The sequence below is a fragment of the Podarcis vaucheri genome (genome assembly GCF_965113315.1).
Source record: "Podarcis vaucheri genome assembly, chromosome: 5".
Taxonomy (NCBI): Eukaryota; Metazoa; Chordata; class Lepidosauria; order Squamata; family Lacertidae; genus Podarcis; species Podarcis vaucheri.
In genome coordinates this window covers 62796389-62815672 of record NC_138763.1, presented here as the reverse complement: position 1 = coordinate 62815672, position 19284 = coordinate 62796389, and the positions used below count along the sequence as shown (strand labels likewise).

The 19284-nt window shown below is 42.2% G+C and overlaps 1 protein-coding gene across 18 annotated transcripts in view; it reads right to left on the bottom strand.

Annotated features, from left to right (window-relative positions):
- The window catches only part of JAKMIP3 (Janus kinase and microtubule interacting protein 3), a 105039-nt gene that overhangs the window by 20049 nt on the left and 65706 nt on the right, over positions 1–19284 (bottom strand). For 6 of the 18 annotated variants that reach the window (XM_082222837.1, XM_082222849.1, XM_082222850.1 and 3 more), the window contains 14 exons: positions 18943–19071; positions 18243–18371; positions 15487–15570; positions 14376–14438; positions 14038–14136; positions 13321–13419; positions 13158–13217; positions 11727–11792; positions 9786–9854; positions 9615–9692; positions 6363–6566; positions 5773–5838; positions 3635–3676; positions 823–2020 (listed from right to left, as the gene is read on the bottom strand). In XM_082222837.1, coding sequence (XP_082078963.1) covers positions 1976–2020; positions 3635–3676; positions 5773–5838; positions 6363–6566; positions 9615–9692; positions 9786–9854; positions 11727–11792; positions 13158–13217; positions 13321–13419; positions 14038–14136; positions 14376–14438; positions 15487–15570; positions 18243–18371; positions 18943–19071 — 1233 coding nt within the window. In that variant the 3' untranslated portion in view covers positions 823–1975. Of the gene's footprint in view, positions 1–822; positions 2021–3634; positions 3708–5772; positions 5839–6362; positions 6567–9614; positions 9693–9785; positions 9855–11726; positions 11793–13157; positions 13218–13320; positions 13420–14037; positions 14137–14375; positions 14439–15486; positions 15571–18242; positions 18372–18942; positions 19072–19284 lie in introns of all 18 variants that reach the window. The other 12 variants (XM_082222851.1, XM_082222853.1, XM_082222843.1 and 9 more) reach the window with 5 other exon arrangements.

The following is a 19284-nucleotide window of genomic DNA, read 5'->3' as shown; positions in this document are numbered from 1 at the left end:
ATGAATCTGTTGCTTTTGGCATTACTTTCTTACACAGTAATCAAATATGATTGGGATCATCTCCTAAGTGAAGAAAACAGTTGCTCTGCTGGCATTCAAGCAACTTCAAGAAATGCTACTGGATTTGTAATTTTTGGTGGGAACAACTTAAACCAACATATTTGCCTTTGAGCTAGTTTAGCCCAATGGAAATTTAGTGGGATCTGCCACACAAGCCAAGCTGCATTTAGGCTGTGGTCCTATGCAATCTTATGTCGGAGTGGGACTTACATCTGAATAAACATGACTAGAATTGGGCTGCAATGCCGCAGTGCTTACTTCCTGAAGCAAGGAAGTAATAAGCGGAAGTTACTTTTAAGTCAATATCATTAGGAAAGATTGTGCTTAAGTGTGCTATCTTCTTAATCCGCTTTGACACATTGCAGTTTGGGCTATCTCATTTGTTTCAGAACAGTTTTTTTGACTGGAATCCAATACTTCACATCTCCAAAGAATAGCCTTGGGGTAGGGTGGAGTTTGGTGATGCGTGGGTAGCAGGCAGCATTGGAAAGCAACACAAGCAGGGCCACGGTGGGTGCCTAGGACTTAATATTTACATATATGTATCTAATTTCCTAAAGATTCAGAATTCAACTGGAGAAAAAATAGCCTCCACATTTACTGGAAGACAGTTAATGCATGAAATAAACCAACCAAACACAAATAGTTATGGGTTTTAGATAACCACTGAGCATTTAGCAACATTGGTTTGCATAAGGAATAGGCCATTAGAATGCTTGCTTGTAAGGTAGTGAATGAGTACATAAAATATCAGCTTCTCACCTTTGGGCAATTCCTTGAGCTTCAAATTTATTTCCAGGAAATTTGGTGTTTTGACTCTGTCCTCTTCTCTCCTCTTCTTTCCTTCGTCTTAGAATATATCTGTATAGGCCTTTTGTATATCCAGTATTGGTTGCTTTTTCTCTTGGCAATTTTATGTGCATTGTTTTGCATCCTTGCGGTTTCTTCGCTTCTCAGGTGACACTTCCACCAACATTCAAGCCAAGAGATCTTGTGCTTTCTCATGATAGTAAGTAAACTTCTCAGAGATTTTTCCATGACAGACCTTACAGATCCAAGCAACTTTCAATTTCTTATTTCAGTCCCACTTCAGTTTCCCTGTATGCTGATGTTGCTGGCTTCATTTCATCCAGGAATTCAAGTGCATTACACCTTAATCATGGTGCTATTTTTCTACTAGCGCTGTAGACAAACTTCAATGAAATTTTAGAACAAATCTCTCTCCCGCCCCCCCCTTTTAATGCCTGGGAATAGTTTCATATAAATGATTTCATGTGTAATGGAAATGAAACATGTATTTCTTAAATGATCACCACCAAATACAATTGCATGTAGTTCCCCATTTCTATTGGTTAAAAAACACTTTGAAATACAGTATCGTTTTTGTTGTCATTCAGCCATTCAGCCATTCATATTTTCGCCAGCCTGGAGTTCTTTGAGAATCTTCCTTCAAGACGTGTATTTAAGCAACTATGAATAACAGTACAAAGGACCGAAGTACAAAACAGGACATGTTCACTTCTTTACAGAAGCAGTTTACTGCCTGCTTAGCAGGGAACCAAAATATATCCACTTCATCTGAATGAGTTTACTGCTTTTCATGTAAAGCTGAAGTTGTTTTTGAGCAGCAAAGTCAAGGCTTCCCTTAGAGAGAAGCCAGTAGTTGTTCATCAATTGGGGGTTTGTTGGTTTTTTGGCTTTCTTCTTTGACAATTCTAATACTAGTTTGTAAAAAGTTACACAGTTACACTTATCAGAAGATCAAACTTCACTCCAAAATAAAATCCACACAAGTTGTTCTTTATAAAAATGGTCAAAAAGAGCAGATCTCCAGTCTTTAATGTCCAAATACAGTACACAGCCTAGTTTCTTGAAAGGGCAATGTCTCTTTCCTTTCCAGCACTGGCTACCATTGTTATAGTGTTCCATATGAGACAGATTTCCTAGATTTCTCTCTGGGCTGAAAGAAAAAATATATATACAATAGAAGCTAAAGTTACTTATAAAGGTAGTATGAAACAAAACCTCTGTGTGTCTCAAACACATATCCCACTCCTTTGGGTCACATTTCAGTTTACCTTCCTCTGCCTCAGATAAACTTACTGGGGGGGGGGGAGACCCAATGTGCCCAAGTGATGGGGAAGATGAAGGGAGAAGGCAGCAATTTCACAGCTGAGGAGGACCCTATAGGAACAGGATGAGCAGCCAACTGCTTCTGCCCCAGGCTCAGCTGTGATGCCCCACTGCTGCCATCTGGGCACAGGCTGTACCACAGGGGTGAGCTAACCACTGATGAATTGGGCTTTAAAAATTAATATTTTAACAAAGCACTCAGTGAAAAGCAAGCTGGAGCATATTGGATCATACATGCATTGGTCATTTGATTTCTGAGTATGAACGCATATTTTTGTTAAAGTTATTTAAGACACTGATGGCACAATCCCGTGCATATAGACTTAGAAGAAAATCTAATGGCGTCCAGTAAGGCTTACTCCCAGGTTCATAGGGCTATGGGGGGAATTCAGCACAGCACTATTACAATTTTTCCATCGGTAAGCATTTCTGATGAAACCATTCCCCCTCTCCTTTCCCAGATACTATTTTTGGGTTCTACTTATATCCCAGAGTTGATTTAGGGGAGGTGCATGGACATATGGTGGTGGGTGGGCAGGGAGGGAAGGAAGCCCCATTGCAATACAATTATTTAGCTGAATCCATCCCTTTGTTCAATGGGACTTGCTCCCAGATAATTGTTCCTTGGACTACAGCATAAATGAGCACACAGTCATTCTTTGAGCAGATAAAGGTATTTCGTCTTCTTCACTTTTTCTAGGGAAGTCTTGAATTCAGTATTTAAGTACAATTTTTCTGCCCTGGAATTTCTAGTCTGAAAGCAAAGTCCACTAGGTCATCTAGAAAGCACAGCATCTCCTTGCCTTTCAGATTCTTTGACAAGCCAACCGGGGTGAGTCCAGGCTCTACAAGATCACATGCAGCTTTACATAGCTGGCTGTTGGGCGTCACAGGATCCAGGATCCCATGGTAGGTTGCCAGGAATGGATAAGACAAGGAAGTTATTACCAATGCTGTTTATTCAATATACACAGAGAGAGGCTTAGAAATGCAGACACCTGGGGTAATGGCGTTGCTCCGAGTGAGTCGCCACCCCTTCCCACTTTCTTATTATGTGACATCACTATGGGTCCTGAAAATGTGCTTTCTGCCTCTGAGCTTTCTGCTCTCCTACTTTTACTGCCCGCTGAGTTCTGAGAGAGGGGGGTCTGGAATGCTTTCTAAAGATATTATGTCTGTTAGCTGTCTCCCCTCTGATGCTTCTTCTTCCTCTCCCATTATTTCCCAGTTTTCCCCCTTATCTGCCTCTGAGCTGTGATCTCCCTCAAACCCCTCTTGTAATTCTGAACTGTCTTCTTCTTCTCTGGAAGGGTCAGGCTAGGGAGGCGGTCTCTACCATTCCTCCTCTGCCCAGTCTCTGACATTGGCTTTGTGAGACGACAGAACCAGAGTGTAGCAGGAAGCAGAGGAGAAAGAGAGAACTGGAAAACAAAAGACTTACCTCTTGCCATTGCGCGGGCGTACTATGACCAAAGAATGAAAGCTAAAGAGAAAAATAAAAACAAAAATAAAAACTAAAAAAGGGGGGGAAACAAGGGAAAGGAAAGAGAGAGAAAGAAAAAGAAATTACAGTAAGCCTAGTGAGAAACGAGCAACAACTCGAGATAAGAGCAAAACACAACAGTCTGTGGAAAAAGAGATGAAATAAGCAGCAATAGGGCATAGTTCCAATTTGATCAGCATTTCCATACATTTCATGTCCATGAACAGTGTAGAGCAGACATCCTCAACTTGGTGCCTTCCAGAAGTTTTCAACCACAGTTCTGATCATTCCTGCCTGACCACTGGCCACAAAGACTGGGGCTAATGGGACTGGATACCAAAACATCTGGAGGGAGTCAGGTTTGAAACTGGAACCCAAGAGGTTCAGAGAATGATGGGAAAACAAGTTAAATGAATCTTTAGTTCTCCTTCCACATAATTTCCCATAATGTCTCTGGATTACTGCCTTTAGCTGCTGGTGTGTAACTTTTAATGTAAATGAGTTATATGTGAGATTATGGATTTTGTGTATTGCTTCTGCCCCTTGGTGCTATTGTAGTTATACATGTTACTATTGTTATTTCTGTTGTCTGGTTTCTGACCATAATAAAGACTGTTTGATACTGTAACATGAAAAGGGAAGTTTATGGCTGCATTTCATCTTTTCATGATGATGATGATGATGATAATTATTATTATTATTATTATTATTATTATTATTATTAATTTATTTATACCCCACCCATCTTGCTGGGTTACCCTCGACCATCTTCCTCAATTCAATGTCAAGTTAAAATTTCATGCTCTCTGTGATGCTAATCCCTTTAGCAGCAGGGAAAGTCTAGTATCTGGATAGCACAGTTATATTGTTAACGATGCAGTCCTATAAATGTCTGTTCAGAAGTAAGCCCCACTGAATTTACTGGGGCCCCTTCTCACATGGGCATATTCCTTGCCCTTTTCATTGGTTCTTATTTCCCCCCCAAATAAAATTCACTAACTCATGAATGTTGCATCATGACCAGAACGTGAGCCCCTTGGTGCTACTGCAAGTTGAATACAGAACTCCTTTAACTTTTGTTAATCCTCCACAGCAGGGGAAATGCCTGGCAGGCCAGAACCTTATCTCTTTTACTCCCTGTGGGCCAGATTTGGCAGGTGGGATGGGTAAGGGCTGCTCTTATGTCCTCTTGCGCAGCCATGTTCCTCTGGCACCAAACACTTTGCCAGCGGAACAAGAATACCACTAAATGGCTTCAATGTAGTGCTACATTGGCTATAGCCCATTGTCTCCAGGCTGTTGCCTTCCTACCTGTTCTTTCCCCGAGGCTGCATCCGCCCTACATATATAAAGGAATTCTGGGAATTTCATTATATGAATATCCTGCCTTTCCTCCAAGGAACTCAGTGTGCCATACAGAGTTCTTTCCACCACAACTAGCACCACCCCATTTTAGCTTGACAATAGTCCTAATCAACAGAGGTTGATTAGGCTGAGAGAGATTGACTGCCCCAAGGTCACCCAGGGAGCTCCATGCCTGAGTGGGGATTTAAACCATAGGACACAAGGAGAAGGGGACGACAGAGGATGAGATGGTTGGACAGTGTTCTCGAAGCTACCAGCATGAGTTTGACCAAACTGCGGGAGGCAGTGGAAGACAGGAGTGCCTGGCGTGTTCTGGTCCATGGGGTCACGAAGAGTCGGACACGACTAAACAACTAAACAACAACAAGAACAATCCCCAAGTCCTAGGCCAATACCATAACTACTACACCATGCTGGCTATAACATACATAAACTAAAATGAAATAAATTATATGAAAACATATTTATGCTTGAAGAATCATGATTTGACTTCCAGAAGCCAAAATGCCAAATGAGGAAGAAACCACCCCTTTTCTACAACCCCGTATGAATGTTCTTCATAACACTTGTGACTGAGCAGGTAATGATCAAGGCAATTCCTCCATCTAACCAGATCATTTGGAAAATGACTAGCATTAAATGAGGCTGTTGCAAATAGTTATATACAAATCCTACTGCAATAGGCACACCTTATCATTCACATATTTCAGGGTTGTCATTACTATACATACCTTTTCTTCTAATTCCTTTATTTGTCTTATTTGAGCTTCAATTCTTTCTTCTAACTCTTTAATTCTCTGTGAAAAGTAAAATTCTGCGTGAATACTACCATTCTAGGGAGTAACATTTTAACCTGAACAACTTTTCAAACACTTCAGGAAGGGGCTTAGCTAGGGGCTGTGATGCAGACATCTCTGATTCCTTGGATATGTACAAAATTCTGACAAATTTCACAATACCTCCAGAGCCTTGGTTCACATGAATGAACTTACAGGTCTGTGGCTGCAGACAGTCTTTCAAGTAACTTGGTCCTGAGTTGTTGCTATATAACAGGGCGGAAGAAACTCAGGTGCTATGAAAAGCCAGTGCACCTCTTTCACAGGTTTTCCTCTGCTTGAGGGAGCTTCTTCAACATAGGAACATAAGAAAAGTCCTGCTGGATCTGGCCAATGGGCCCATCTAGTCCAGCAACCTGTGGCCACCCAGATGCATGTGGGAAACCTGCAAACTGGACACAAGCGCAATGGCACTCTTCTCTCCTATGGTTTCCAGCAAGGGGTATTCAGAAGTACTGGACCATTTCCTCCTGCCCAAAGCCTACCTGTTGCGCATGCTGAATGTGCTCCATTCGTTCACGGAGGATCTGGGCGTCCCTTTCGCGGAGCTCGCTCATCACCTGACGCTTCCATTGTTCCACAGCATTCTTCAGCTTCTCTCTTTCGTCTTCCGAGAGGATTTCGGACATTTTGGCTCCCGCTTCCTGCTGCAGGGCATCGTAAAGCATGGCTTCCAATTCTAAAATGTGCTAAATGAAAGGGGGAAATGATTTGTTCACTGTGAGGCTTGTTATTTGCATTATGCTCTTGAAATACTTGCTCTGTGGTGTTTTCCCTTTTGTTCCTTTGCTGTGGATGCTTATTGCGTGGACAGGCGGAGTCCCCAGATCCTGCACGGTCCCCCCGTCATGTGGAATAACGACTCAAGACAACATGCTATGGGATTAAATTGGCCACAACTTTATTAACTTTCAAATGTGGGTAGACCTTGGCTCAGGCATTGGGCGTTGTCCCTCCCCAGTCCCCAGCCGGGGCCTAGGGAGCATCAGGGTTATCCACTGTGTGTGTGGGGGGGGGATGGGCCGGCTCTGGAGAACATATGTTCAAGCAGAGATAGCCGCCCCCGTAACGCCGCCGCCGCAGGAGAGAGCAATGACGACCTTTCGGTGTACGGCCAAAGCCTCCCTTCAGAAAACCCCTTTAACGGGGAACCCTGGTATCGCCGCCGCAAGAGGAAGATGGACAAAAGGATTCCGCCCAAGGCCTGATACCGCCAAAGTTGTGACGTTTTGCTACGGGAAAGGCGAAACCTGCCAATGCAGGGAAATTCCTTTCCGGCCCTTTAACAGCGACCTTAGCGTAGCAGCGCCCGCATACCTGTGAAGGAAAAGTTAACCTGCAAAACCTGTGAAGAAAAGTTAACCTGCAAAATAAGACATTAACTGAGGGTGGGTAGGGTGGGAGAAGCTCTGGAGCCAAGTGAGGATTCCTAGGTAAGATCCTCCCTCTATTGTGTGGGCAGGTAATCCCTTCCCTACCTGGCCTGGTCTCCTTGGCAACGCTTCCCCCAGGTGGGATTGGACAACTGACTGAGGTAGGCGGAGACCTCCAGGTATCCCACCTGAGGGAAGGCAAAGCCAAGCCTATGCTGTTGGAGCCGCTCCAGATCTAGGGGCTGCACGCGTCCACGCAAAGGGCACCCCCCATTTTAAGCGGGAAGTGGTCATTGTGCTCATGAAAGCCAGTTTTTATTCACCTCGTACAATACCATCGGCACCCAAATATCAGACCCTGTTCATAACTAATTTAATCTGGTTTTGCCCTTTCTGTGGAAAATCTGCTAAGTTTTTTTTAAAAGAAAACCAGCTGCCAAAACCCTTTTCCTAATAACTGAAAGTCCTTTGTGCAATATTAAGCCCCCATTTGGAAGTACCCTGAGTCTAGCAAGAGAGTGGGTCTGACATATCCATTGGGTAAGGTGTGGTGAAGAGGGAGATCTCAATAGCTAGTGCAAAACATGGTCGACAGATTGCTTGTGAAAGCAAACCAGCAGCAGCATATCATGCCTTGCTTGAAGGAATTGCACTGGCTGCCAGTCTGATACCATGTCAAGTTCAAGGTGTTGGTACTGACATGGAATATACAAACATATGCAGCTCAGCTCCAGGTTACTTGAGAAACTCCCTTTATACCCAGTAGGTTACTGTGGTTTGTCAGAGAGCTTCTTTTCAAGGTTCCAAAGAGATCAGAAGTCCACTCCACAGAAACTTGGGGCAGAGTTTTCAGTGTGGCTGCCCTTGTTCTGTGGAACAGCATCCCCAGGCACACACTGTTTGTGCTTTTGTTTCAACAAGCTTTTCCAGCAGGGTGAAAAGGTCTCTGCCTTAAATGTTCACTTTCTATTGTTTTAAAACCTGTTTTGGGGGGGCAGTTCTGTACTGTTTAAAAACTACTTCCACTGATTATTTATTTTATTTTATCACTGCAGATCACCTTGAGACATATTATGAAAAAGGAGATTCATAAATGAAATGACAACAACAGCAATAAATTCAATGGAATTAGGGGGGGGGAGCTCTGGAGACAACATAGTGTCTGAGTGCAAGAAGGAGACCCGTTTTGCACATCAAAGTCTTACTTTGCTGCTGATATAGCTGTGCAAGAGTGGTGGGTAGTTGGGTGGTGCCATGTCTGCCTAAATTGAGTACTTCCAGTTAAACTCCTAATCATTCTATTTTCATTTAAATGGACATGCATTGTTGAACAAGCAGCACTAGGACCTAGAAAACAACAAACGCCTCCATGACTGCTTGTCACCAGCCACCACCCACTAGATAGTTTCACTGGAATACGCATAGATAGCAGGGAGAGCCTTTTATTCGAGAGGAATAAAAGTCCTCTGTGTATTCTGGATAAGCCTCTTCCTCTCACTTTTAAAGGTGTGGGTGGAATGTGTTTGATACGAAATGATTTCCATATTTCTGCCACATCTCCGACAATAATATAGAGAATGCTCTGTGGTGTTGCCCTGTCTAAGATAATGCAGAAATCCCTTCTGTGCGTTAGGCAAAGTCTGCAGGGAGCTTTCATTTCACACATCAGTTCATAATCCCTGATATATTGTTATGTGCGCATAATAATGTGGAAGCATGATAACCCGAGTCTCTGTGCTAGAAAGAGGGAGCACAGAGGGTTAATCAGCTATGTTATGTCCCTCAGATATGTCTATCAATGGACACTTCTCAAGCTTGCAGCGATAAACTTCTCATTGCCAACATTCTTACTGATCCAGCTTTTGTACCTTTGAAAGCAGAGTGGAAGAAATTAAGTATGGAAAACTTTCCCTTTCATTTTGTCTTAATGCCAGGGGGGAAAACCCCTTCCTGCTTTTTGTACCAAACCACCTCTCATGATCTCTTTCACCATGTACTCAGAATCACTGTCTCTTCTTAACACGAAAGGGCATTTGCAAACTGCCTTAGTTCAAACTCCGGTATTTTTCTTAAGAGAAATTGTAGCAGCAATGCAGTTCCTAAAACAAAGAGTAGTTTGTTAAAGGAGTATCCTGTATTCCCTAGTGCTGACTAAGTCGATCATAATATTTCTTTGAAGATTCATGGCACAATCAGAGAGTAACTAGGACTTATTTTGGATGAAATACTCCATTAAGTCATGAAACCAAGTCTATAACATCTGTTCTTCAACTCAGTTTTAACTAAAAGGCTTCTATCAGCCGATGGAATATGGATAGGTCAGTCTCATTCAGACTGCTTGAATATTCCAATAATTCAACTTACCTTATGTGCTTGGTCTAAGGACTGCTTCCTGTAATCAAGTTCATCATCCAAATATCCTTTTTGTTTACTAAATAGTTCCTAAAGATAGAAAGAGATTTCGGTTATACTGGCTATTTTTCTATGTGCTATGTGGGATTCATGTTTAATTTTTTGTATAAGTTCTTGTATTACCTTTTCATTTTCTAGATCTATCATCTTCTGCTGTAGAGCTGATTCTGTTACTTCTATCTGCTGCAGCCACTACATAGACATGATGAGAAAAAAATCCAAGTCAGATATGCAGATTTGACAAATGAGTAGTTGTCAGAAATTGTCTTTTATTATTGCTCTCATATTACTGATCAATTAGACACAAAAGATGTTCCAGTATATTGCTAGCTTATAAACCACAAACAAAAGACAACAAAATGATCAACTAGTTCCTTGAGTATGGTAATGATTACCAAGAATGCAATGAGGATATTCTGAGTATTGCATTTGCTGTTGAACAGAAGTGTGGAACCTCAGATTGTCCGGGTGAGCATGTGGCCATTGTTCTGAAAAAAGATCCCTACCCCTTGTCTTGACTTAAGACTGCTGCCCATAGCAAAATGAAGTGCTGAGTTATGACAGCTATGTAGTCAAAATGGGGCTACCAAGGACAAAAGAGAGCTATCAGCATGCTTTGGAGAACATGAAATCAACTCACAAGAACTGAGCATGCTCATGGCCAAAGAGTGCTGAATATCTGTATAAGGTAGGGGAACAGAAATTGGAGGTGTGTGTGTGAATGCAATTGAGTGCCCTGAAAGCTGGCGCAATGCACAGGAGTACTCCACACTGTGCCCGTTCATTACAGGTCCCACTTGTATAAATTCAACTGTCATAGACATTTCTAAGGAATAGCATTCAAATGGAAATGACCCTTTACAACGTTTACCAATTCATAAGGTATTCTTTAGCTTAAAAGGTAAAGGTAAAGTGACCCCTGACCATTAGGTCCAGTCTCGGACGACTCTGGGGTTGCAGCACTCATCTCGCTTTATTGGCCAAGGGAGCCAGCGTACAGCTTCCGGGTCATGTGGCCAGCATGACAAAGCCACTTCTGGCGAACCAGAGCAGCGCACAGGAACGCTGTTTACCTTCCCACAGGAGCGGTACCTATTTATCTACTTGCACTTTGACGTGCTTTTGAATTGCTAGGTTGGAAGGAGCAGGGCCCGAGCAACGGGAGCTCACCTTGTCGCAGGGATTTGAACCACCAACCTTCTGATCAGCAAGCCCTAGGCTCTGTGGTTTAACCCACAGCGCCACCTGCGTCCCTTATTCTTTAGCTTACTGTTGCCTTAATCATGCAGGTGCCAGTTGCAATGGCCGCCCCAGGGGCATCATCTCAGCACCATCTGCGTCTGACTGTGAACCAGAAGGTTGGTAATTTGGGCCCACCCAGGGACAGCTGTGGGCAAGATTTCTGGATTGCCAGGGGTTGGACCCTCAAGATCCCTTCCAACTCTACATATCTATGATTCTCTGTAGCTCTTCTTCGAGAACAAGAGTGTCCCAATATATGTGCTACACGTTGTAGTGCTAGTATATAAATGCTTCACCTTGAGGGAAGAAATTGCCTTCTGATGCACTATTCTACATGTTCTGGTGGTGGCATGGGGAATAGAAATGCACGGGGGCCATTTCAATCAGCATGCATCTACTAAGTAATGTGTAGTCCAGGGGTGCTTCCTTAATTTTCAAATGAATTGTTGACATACTGCATATTGGGCATTGGTACCAGGGCTGCTGTTGTTTGTTTTTGTTTTTTTACTTATTTGATTTTCCCCAGAAAGGGTAAATCTGAATTAATTTGGGGAGGGGGGATGAACAAAGCTAGCATTTTTAGGCCAATAACATTGTGGGTGCTGCAAAAAACCTGCATGTGTGAAAAGTACCATTTTCACAATAAACACCTGTATGGAAGCATTCCTCATCTTAGAAACAGCTTTGAATGCTGGGTGGATGAGGAGTGGAAAAATACCAGTCCTACCACTATACTCCCACTGATCATGACTGTGCTATACCAGAGAAAACACTCACTGAATATCTCTCAGAATGGGGGGGGGGGGGAACCATGCTCATTACCTTTTCAGCCAGTGTCAAAACAGTCCGCGCTTGTATAACAACTACTTGCTCATCATTCGTTAGGTTCTGCAGCAAGAACAAAACAGAATTGTCATCAGAGCACAGGCCTTTTCATCTTTTTGCCATAGCCAAATTATGTCAGGAGAGCAGAGCAGCTCTCGGCATAGTGGCATCACATCGCACCCTGTGTTTTCCTAGATCAGGAAGGAGGAACCTATTGCCAGACTCAATTCCTACCAGCCCCAGCCAGGAAGGACAAGGCTCAGGGATGAAATGGGAGTTGTGTCCCATGACACCTGGAGGGGCACAGGTCCCTCCTCTCTAACCTAGATATTAGGGAGCAAAAGGAAAAAGACTTATTGAGATACAGCAGCTCCATGCCTCACATGACCTAGCCCTGCTTCCCAAAGAGCACCTCTTTTTTGCACACAGGGAGGTTCTACATATAGCCAAAGTCTTCTACACAGCTCCTTTAGAGAAATCGTAAGCATACAGAAGAAAACTGCAACTCAGATCTACAAGCATGATACAGAAGAAGCCAGCAGTAGTGGGTGGTGTTGTGCCACTGCTCCCACTTTCAGGGATGGCACGAGGACAGGGCAGAGTAGCGGAAGAGTTGGCGGCATGCAGTTGGGCTGGTGGAGCCAGTCCAGCATTTGCACTGGTGTGCCCACACAGCCCCAAGCTTCCACTGCCTTGCCCCCGCCCCCAGTAAGTAGCAGCAATGCTGCTGTAGGTGGAGTGGCCCTTCCCCGTGGCGTCAGCAACTCCTGAAATAGACAGCAAAATGACAAAGATGCAAATGCCAGCACACTTAAATCCCACTGATTTCAATGGGAGTGATGAAATCAGCCAGGCTCCATCTTTGTGTGCATCATCAAATAAACCAACAAGCAGTCCAGCAGAATTCACTTGTAACTTACACGGGGTCAGTAGTAAACTAAAGAGTTTGACCCAGGAAATAAGAATTTATGTAGCAAAATTTTGTACCATTTTTTAAAGAAATGATTTAAATTTAGTTCACCTTAGGCTCTATCTTGAATCTATTCTCTTTGACAGAGCGAAATTCTCAAAATTATTAAAATACTTGGCAAAAGAAGCAAAAAAACAAAGACCGGGAAAGCATTAGGGGGAAATAGAAAGAGCGTGCCCACTCATGAATTGATTTTGCTTTTTTTAAGAAAAGTAAGCATAAAATTAAATAGCCAACATTAAGGTGGTGTGGAAAAAACCATAAAGGACCTTACTGGCATATAATAGCAAAGGGCATGCAAATATTGGCCTGTATTGACTTGTCCCAAACAAAATGTAAGAAAAGCATTTTTTAAAAATGGATGCTAATTAAAAGATGCTTGAGGTTATTTAATGCTATCTGGACAAAAGGACAAAACATAGTAGTAGGAACATGCACAATTTATTAAATGAACATACACTTACGGCGTTATCCCCTAAAATGTCCAATTTTTTCATCAACTCTGCTACTAGTATATCCTAACAAGAGAGAGGTACACAAGGCACAGAATATCAGAAAAATGCACAATGCTTTGTTGAGATGAAGCAGTAACACAGAAAAAATAAAATAAGAATGACTTACTGTTACTCCTTCTGCCTCACAGTAGACCTGGAGGGGGCTTTTCCCTTCAGTAAAAGGAATGTGATGGAAATTGATAGCTGGAGATCTTCTCTCTCGCTCCTGTAATCAAACCCAAACTGTGTTGCTTTCTCATCAGCTTAATTAAGAATGAGCTTTCACGAACTCTCACAAAGCTACAATTCTCAGCACCCTTAGAAAACTGTTGTTCCTATAATTATTTGGGGTGGGTGGGAAATGCTACGTTAATGTATATTGTGCACACAGCCTGGTTTTTGATTAAAAGGATCATTGCAGTAGCATCATGTCACAACCAGGGGGTGTTCAGCCTGCATGTTGAGCAATATCATTGATGGTGCTGCATTACAGAAAGTCACTACTATTACATCTGCAGATGTAGCAAAGGGTGGTGCAGGACCCACAAAGGGAGAGCATGATGGAAGTGATGTTTGGCATGCATTAGTTCCTTGTACATTATCTCCATTATCACTGTGATGCCATCTGACTCGGCACAAAGGCAGATGTTCTGTAATATTTGCCACCAAGTTGTTAAAAGTGTGATTGCCGCTGACATGCAGCATAGACCAGTCACTCTTGCTTCATGAAAGAACTCACTGTAGTTACACCGCTGTTTGTTGCCGATTGCTCAGTTTACAGCTATGCACACCCACCTCTCATTACGACAAAGCAAACTGGAAAGCCTCTGTGGCTCATACTCACTTCCAGTTCTAATATCCTAAATTCCAAGAGTTCGTTTTGATCTTTAGCATCCTGAACATCATGCTTTAACCGAGCCTCTTCTACCTCCATCTGTTTTATCTGGAAAAGCAAAGGGATTACACTTTATGATATTACATACATAACGACAGATCTATTACGTACTTCATGAGAAAATACCATCTTTTCTTGTTGTAATGAAAACTAATGCACACCTAGTCCATTAAACTCCCTTTTAGTTCACATATGATGCGAATGTTCTTTATTATTAATCTTTGATTACACTTTTGCATGTAAGTATTGCATTTTTATTCTCTGAATAGAAGTGTCCAAAAATGTACCTTTTCTACAAGCTCTTGATTTCTTCGGTATAATGCTTGCTTTTCTTCAATCCACTTCATATCCTTGTGGGGGAAAACACATTAATATTACTGAAAAAACACTGGCAACATTCAATTCCTAACACTGGCTTGGTTCATCCAATGGTTATCAAGATAGGAGAGGAGGAGCTCACAGCTGCTTTGCTTTGTCCTTGGGCCTCTTAGCTCAGCATGGTGCAACAACTGAGCCAAAGTTTAGTTTACCATGTCATCTTAACACAACTAAATTATTTCCTCCTTAACCAGGAACTGAAGCCAAAAACAAATCTTGGAGTTGAGAACCTTGGCTTAGCTGCTGCGCTAAGCTGAAAGGGCTGAAGAGGAGCAAAGTGGATTCAGTGCTCTCCCCAGGAGCCAGCACATTCATGTATACATGCTTACATGTGAACACAGCCACGGGCAGAAATCAATAGAAGGCATATGATTTCCCAGGAGAGAAGTGTGAGCAGGACACTGGCTTCCTGACTGTGTTGAGTCAAGACACAATTTAAATAGCATGTAGGCTGCCTCTCTTGAGAAGTGTAGAAGTGAAACCAACTATTTCTGGAGTGCTTTATCATTCTTGTTTTTGGAGCCCTCCCTTAGATTAATTATATGCTCAACACATAGGGAGAGGATCAGAAGTGCCAAAAAGCCAGAATGAAGGATAGGGAAAGCCCCTGCAATGTATACTACCACAGTTAAGTAATAAACCTGCCAAAACCAGAGAATTGTGGAGAGTCTGGTAGATTAGGACCTCAAACCTAGGTGCAAGAGATTAAATATTGAGCTGCCCTCAAAATATATAACCCAATCAAAGCCAGACTTGTAGAAGTAAATCTTGGAGTTAAGCTTATTCCAGTAAATCAGCCCAAGAAAGGACCTAGAAGGTGCCTGGACTGTGGCTTGGAGGCCTTGAGAAAATCTGTCAGGACTGATTACAAGAACATTTTTCTCAAACTCTTAAATGGAAAACGTTGAATGAAGAAGGCTGCAGGCCAAGGAATACATGAGGGTGGATGTATTTGCACATAGCTAAACATGTACTGAATACCGGACTGATATGATGCATTTGATATGATGTATCTATTACCTGTCCTTGCTCCGCAAGTGCCTTTTCTAGGTCATCTATCTGAGCCTGGGATCTGTGGATTTCTGCTTGAAGCTGCTCACGAGTCTGTAGGATGGGATTGAAGAAACGTCAAACTTTCTCTGATAGCTATCATGTCAAGGACAATGCAGTTCTACCCATCTAAATAACCCAGGATTGCACAATAACACCCAAATGCTGATCCATGAACTCAGACAATTTGCAGGTAGTTGGTTCACACATTATGAAAGCCAGTAATTTCCATCTTGGAACTGAGTCTACAAGCTGACCTCAGGGCTGCAATAACCAGCCTAATCTGGGTACTTTAGGGGTGTATTTCTTTCTAATTTCCCTTGTCTCAGTATCTCATGCTGTGTGTACCATCTTGCCTGAAAACGTTCTGGTGAACTGGAAAACTTGCCACATTTTTTCCAACTTTTTGGTTTGTTCTAAAGGTCTTGCCCAACAATGGACTTTAAATAAAAACATACTTTTGAGGTGGGGATACTGATTTAAGAAGTGGTCTTGTGTTGAGCATGAAGTATTGGATATCCATGGTCAATTTCCCCCCAGACTAAATCATATTACAACTTTCAAGCTGATTTTCAAACAGTGTATTTCAATCACCTGTCTATGTTGTGTTCTATGCCTCCCGGGATGCAACTGGTTCTCAATAAAAAGAAGTCTGGGCTAGGATAGGAGGGAGCAACCCCACCCCCCAATTTTATAGTAATAGGTGAGAAGGTATATTGCTGTAGACATATGTATAAGACAGAGATGCAAAACCCTTTGACTTTCCAGGTGCTGTTGGACTCCAACTCCCATCAGTGTCAGCCAATGGTCTAGGATGATGGCAGCTGGAGTCTACCAACATCTGGAGGATCACAAGTTTCCCATCTGTGATATAATGTATTGTTACTTGCAAGGTGCGCTCAAAGAAGGCAAAACACAATTTAAATATTCAGACTCTTGTAAGGAAATGCATCTCTTTTACAAGTGTAAACCTGTGAATACGTAATCTTAGTAAATGGTTGTGAACATTTTATATTCAAGGATATTGCTAACAGATTTCCATAGTAATGGCATTCAACAGCAATGTTTTTTTCATATATCATTTTTTTTAAGCTGACGAGAACCATGGAAATAAAAATGCACTAGATGTGGTTTCTCAGCAATCTATTCCTTCAGCACAAGAGTGGACAATGTGACTGATTTGAGAGACCATAAAGTTGAGTTTTGTATTTGAGATGGTTTTATAGGCACATTATGAATTCACAGCAGATGGGAGTCACATTAAACAACTTTCTGCCCAGGAAAACCTCTCCCAAAATAATTTATCATTGATAACTAAAAGAAGTGAGTGGGGTAAAGTGGAAGAATGAAAATGAGGAGCACACTGAAACTCATTTTAAGCTGTTTCTCAACTTTCTGCACTTTAGCTTTCTACCTAGACATCATTTCACCTTGTCACTATATGGCTTCTACTTTTAGTTTGGATGGTTGTCCCCATTAATATGGGCACTTCTCCCTTGTAGTTCCCACATGTTCCTACTATGCTAGTTAAGACCACAAACCTGAAAACAGGGTCTGCCTTAAGTTTTTTAAGGTGCCAATTTATCTCAAGTTAATCAGGACTCACTCTCATGGAAAGAAATGCAACTTAACAGCACAATGAATTAGGCAAGTCCCACTGCATTTGGTGTTCTACATCATGAGGGGAACCTACCCAACTGCAGCAGGGTCCACACTGTAGATTGTCACCATCCTGTTCATGGAGGGTGCAAGAGGCTGGGCCTATTGAACTCAGCCCTGCTCTCCCTTCTCACATATAGGCTCAACTCAGAAGAGGAACACCTGTATAAGGTTTAAGTCCCACTGAAAGTAGTGGATCGTTGCATTCAGTGGGGCTTATTTCTACACAGATATGCATAGGGGCAACACAAGCACATTCATCCCTTCTCTCCCTGCTCACATGTTGATTTAATCCAGAAAAAGAGCATCTGAACATGACTATAGTCATGGCTGGTCTTGATGGATTGTAATTCTAGATCAGGGTGGTTGGACTGCAACTCCCATCATCCCTGAACACTGGCTATACTGACTGGGACTCGTGGGAGTTGGGGTCCACTACAGGTTCCCCTGCCCTGTTCTGGACAGTTTATGGATACCTAGTGAATAATAATAACCTACCACAAACAATACTTTATGAAGCTAAGGTTCCTACATTAGTGATATGGTTGCTGCTGTAGGGTATTTCCTCCCTGTGCTGCTCCAGTAATAGTCTGAAGTCTTGTAGGGCGAGTTGGCAACTTAATTCCTTCCCATAACCTTCTCATAAATTATCATTATTATTCTTCAGAAATTGATGGAATGCTGATATGCAGAGAGGAACAGCACCATGGACACCTCCCATATGACTTTGGACATTACTGGAGTGAAAGGAACTGCTCTGCAGTGGTCTCCACAGTGATAAGATAACATTAAAATATACATGTCATCTATACTTTTTTCAGAGTCTTTGCTCAGGTAAGCGATCATAAATGGTCTTAACCTAAAGCAGGGATGGGAAACCTGTAGGGCTGATGGCAGTTCAAGTCCAACAAGTGTGTGGAGGGATGCATTTCTCCACCTCTGAACTATAGGATATCCATTATTTCTCACCCAGAAAGGATCGAGTACCTCTGTTATAAGGGTTAGACTAGCAGGAAATATTATATAGTTACAAGCCTTTATTTTCATGTAATATAAGCCATTTAGACCTTAACTTCTCGTTCTGCATCCAGCGTTCCTCCAACCTGCTCTTGCAGCAGAGCATATGCCCTCTGTAAGGCCTGGTATTCCATCGTCAGCTGCCGGAATCTCAGTTCTGTTTCTTCTTTGGCCATGCCCTAAAGCGCAACCACAATAATAATAAAAAGGAAATGCCAGATTGAACTATGCATATAATTCTCCTGAGAAAGAAAACCAATGGAATTCATAAACAGCCTTTATGGACAGTAAACTCTCCTCTAGGATAGAACATTTTGACAAGATTTACCCAGAACTATTCTACGTTTCTTATGGGCTTAACCATTTGAGTTTGTGCAATAGCTATGCTACTATCAAATCCATGTGAACAAACCAAGGAAACATAACCAGAAGAAAGGGTCCTGTAGCATCTTAAAAGACTAACGAACTGATTATGGAATAACCATTTTTGAGCTAGCGTCCAGTACATCTGATGCAAATCAACCCTTTCACCAAATATAAGGGAATAAAAGATTCCGTTCTCGTTCCAGATTTCCCCCCAGGATAAAGAGGACCTCTATTAGTAGTAATAAGCTACAGTTTTGAGAAACATATTATTAGTGATTAACTTAGGTTCATCAACATCACTTGGTCTATTCTCTGAGTATAATATAGTTGGATACAAGCTAGTAGTAGTAGTACCCAAACCACTGGACAATGTGTGACAATTACCTCTTCCAAGTCATCATCTGGTGTGCAGGGTGTTTGATCTGTTCGGTCAGTTTGATATGAGATAGAAGAGCCATCAGACTCAAGGGAAGCTTCTTCATCATACCCGAAAAATGTCTCCACCACTGGCTTCTGACCAAATGACAATGTGTAAGTGCAGGCCACTGAACAATACAAACATATCTTTCCATATTAAATCAAGCAGATCTTACAATGCAAGATAACTAGACTACTTTCCTATATGAATTCTGATGTGAAGACTTCCTGTTAGAATAATATGAGCAAATATCATCTCTTTTTCATTTTCTTGATATATAGTGATTTATGAGAAGCTCCTCCAGGAGA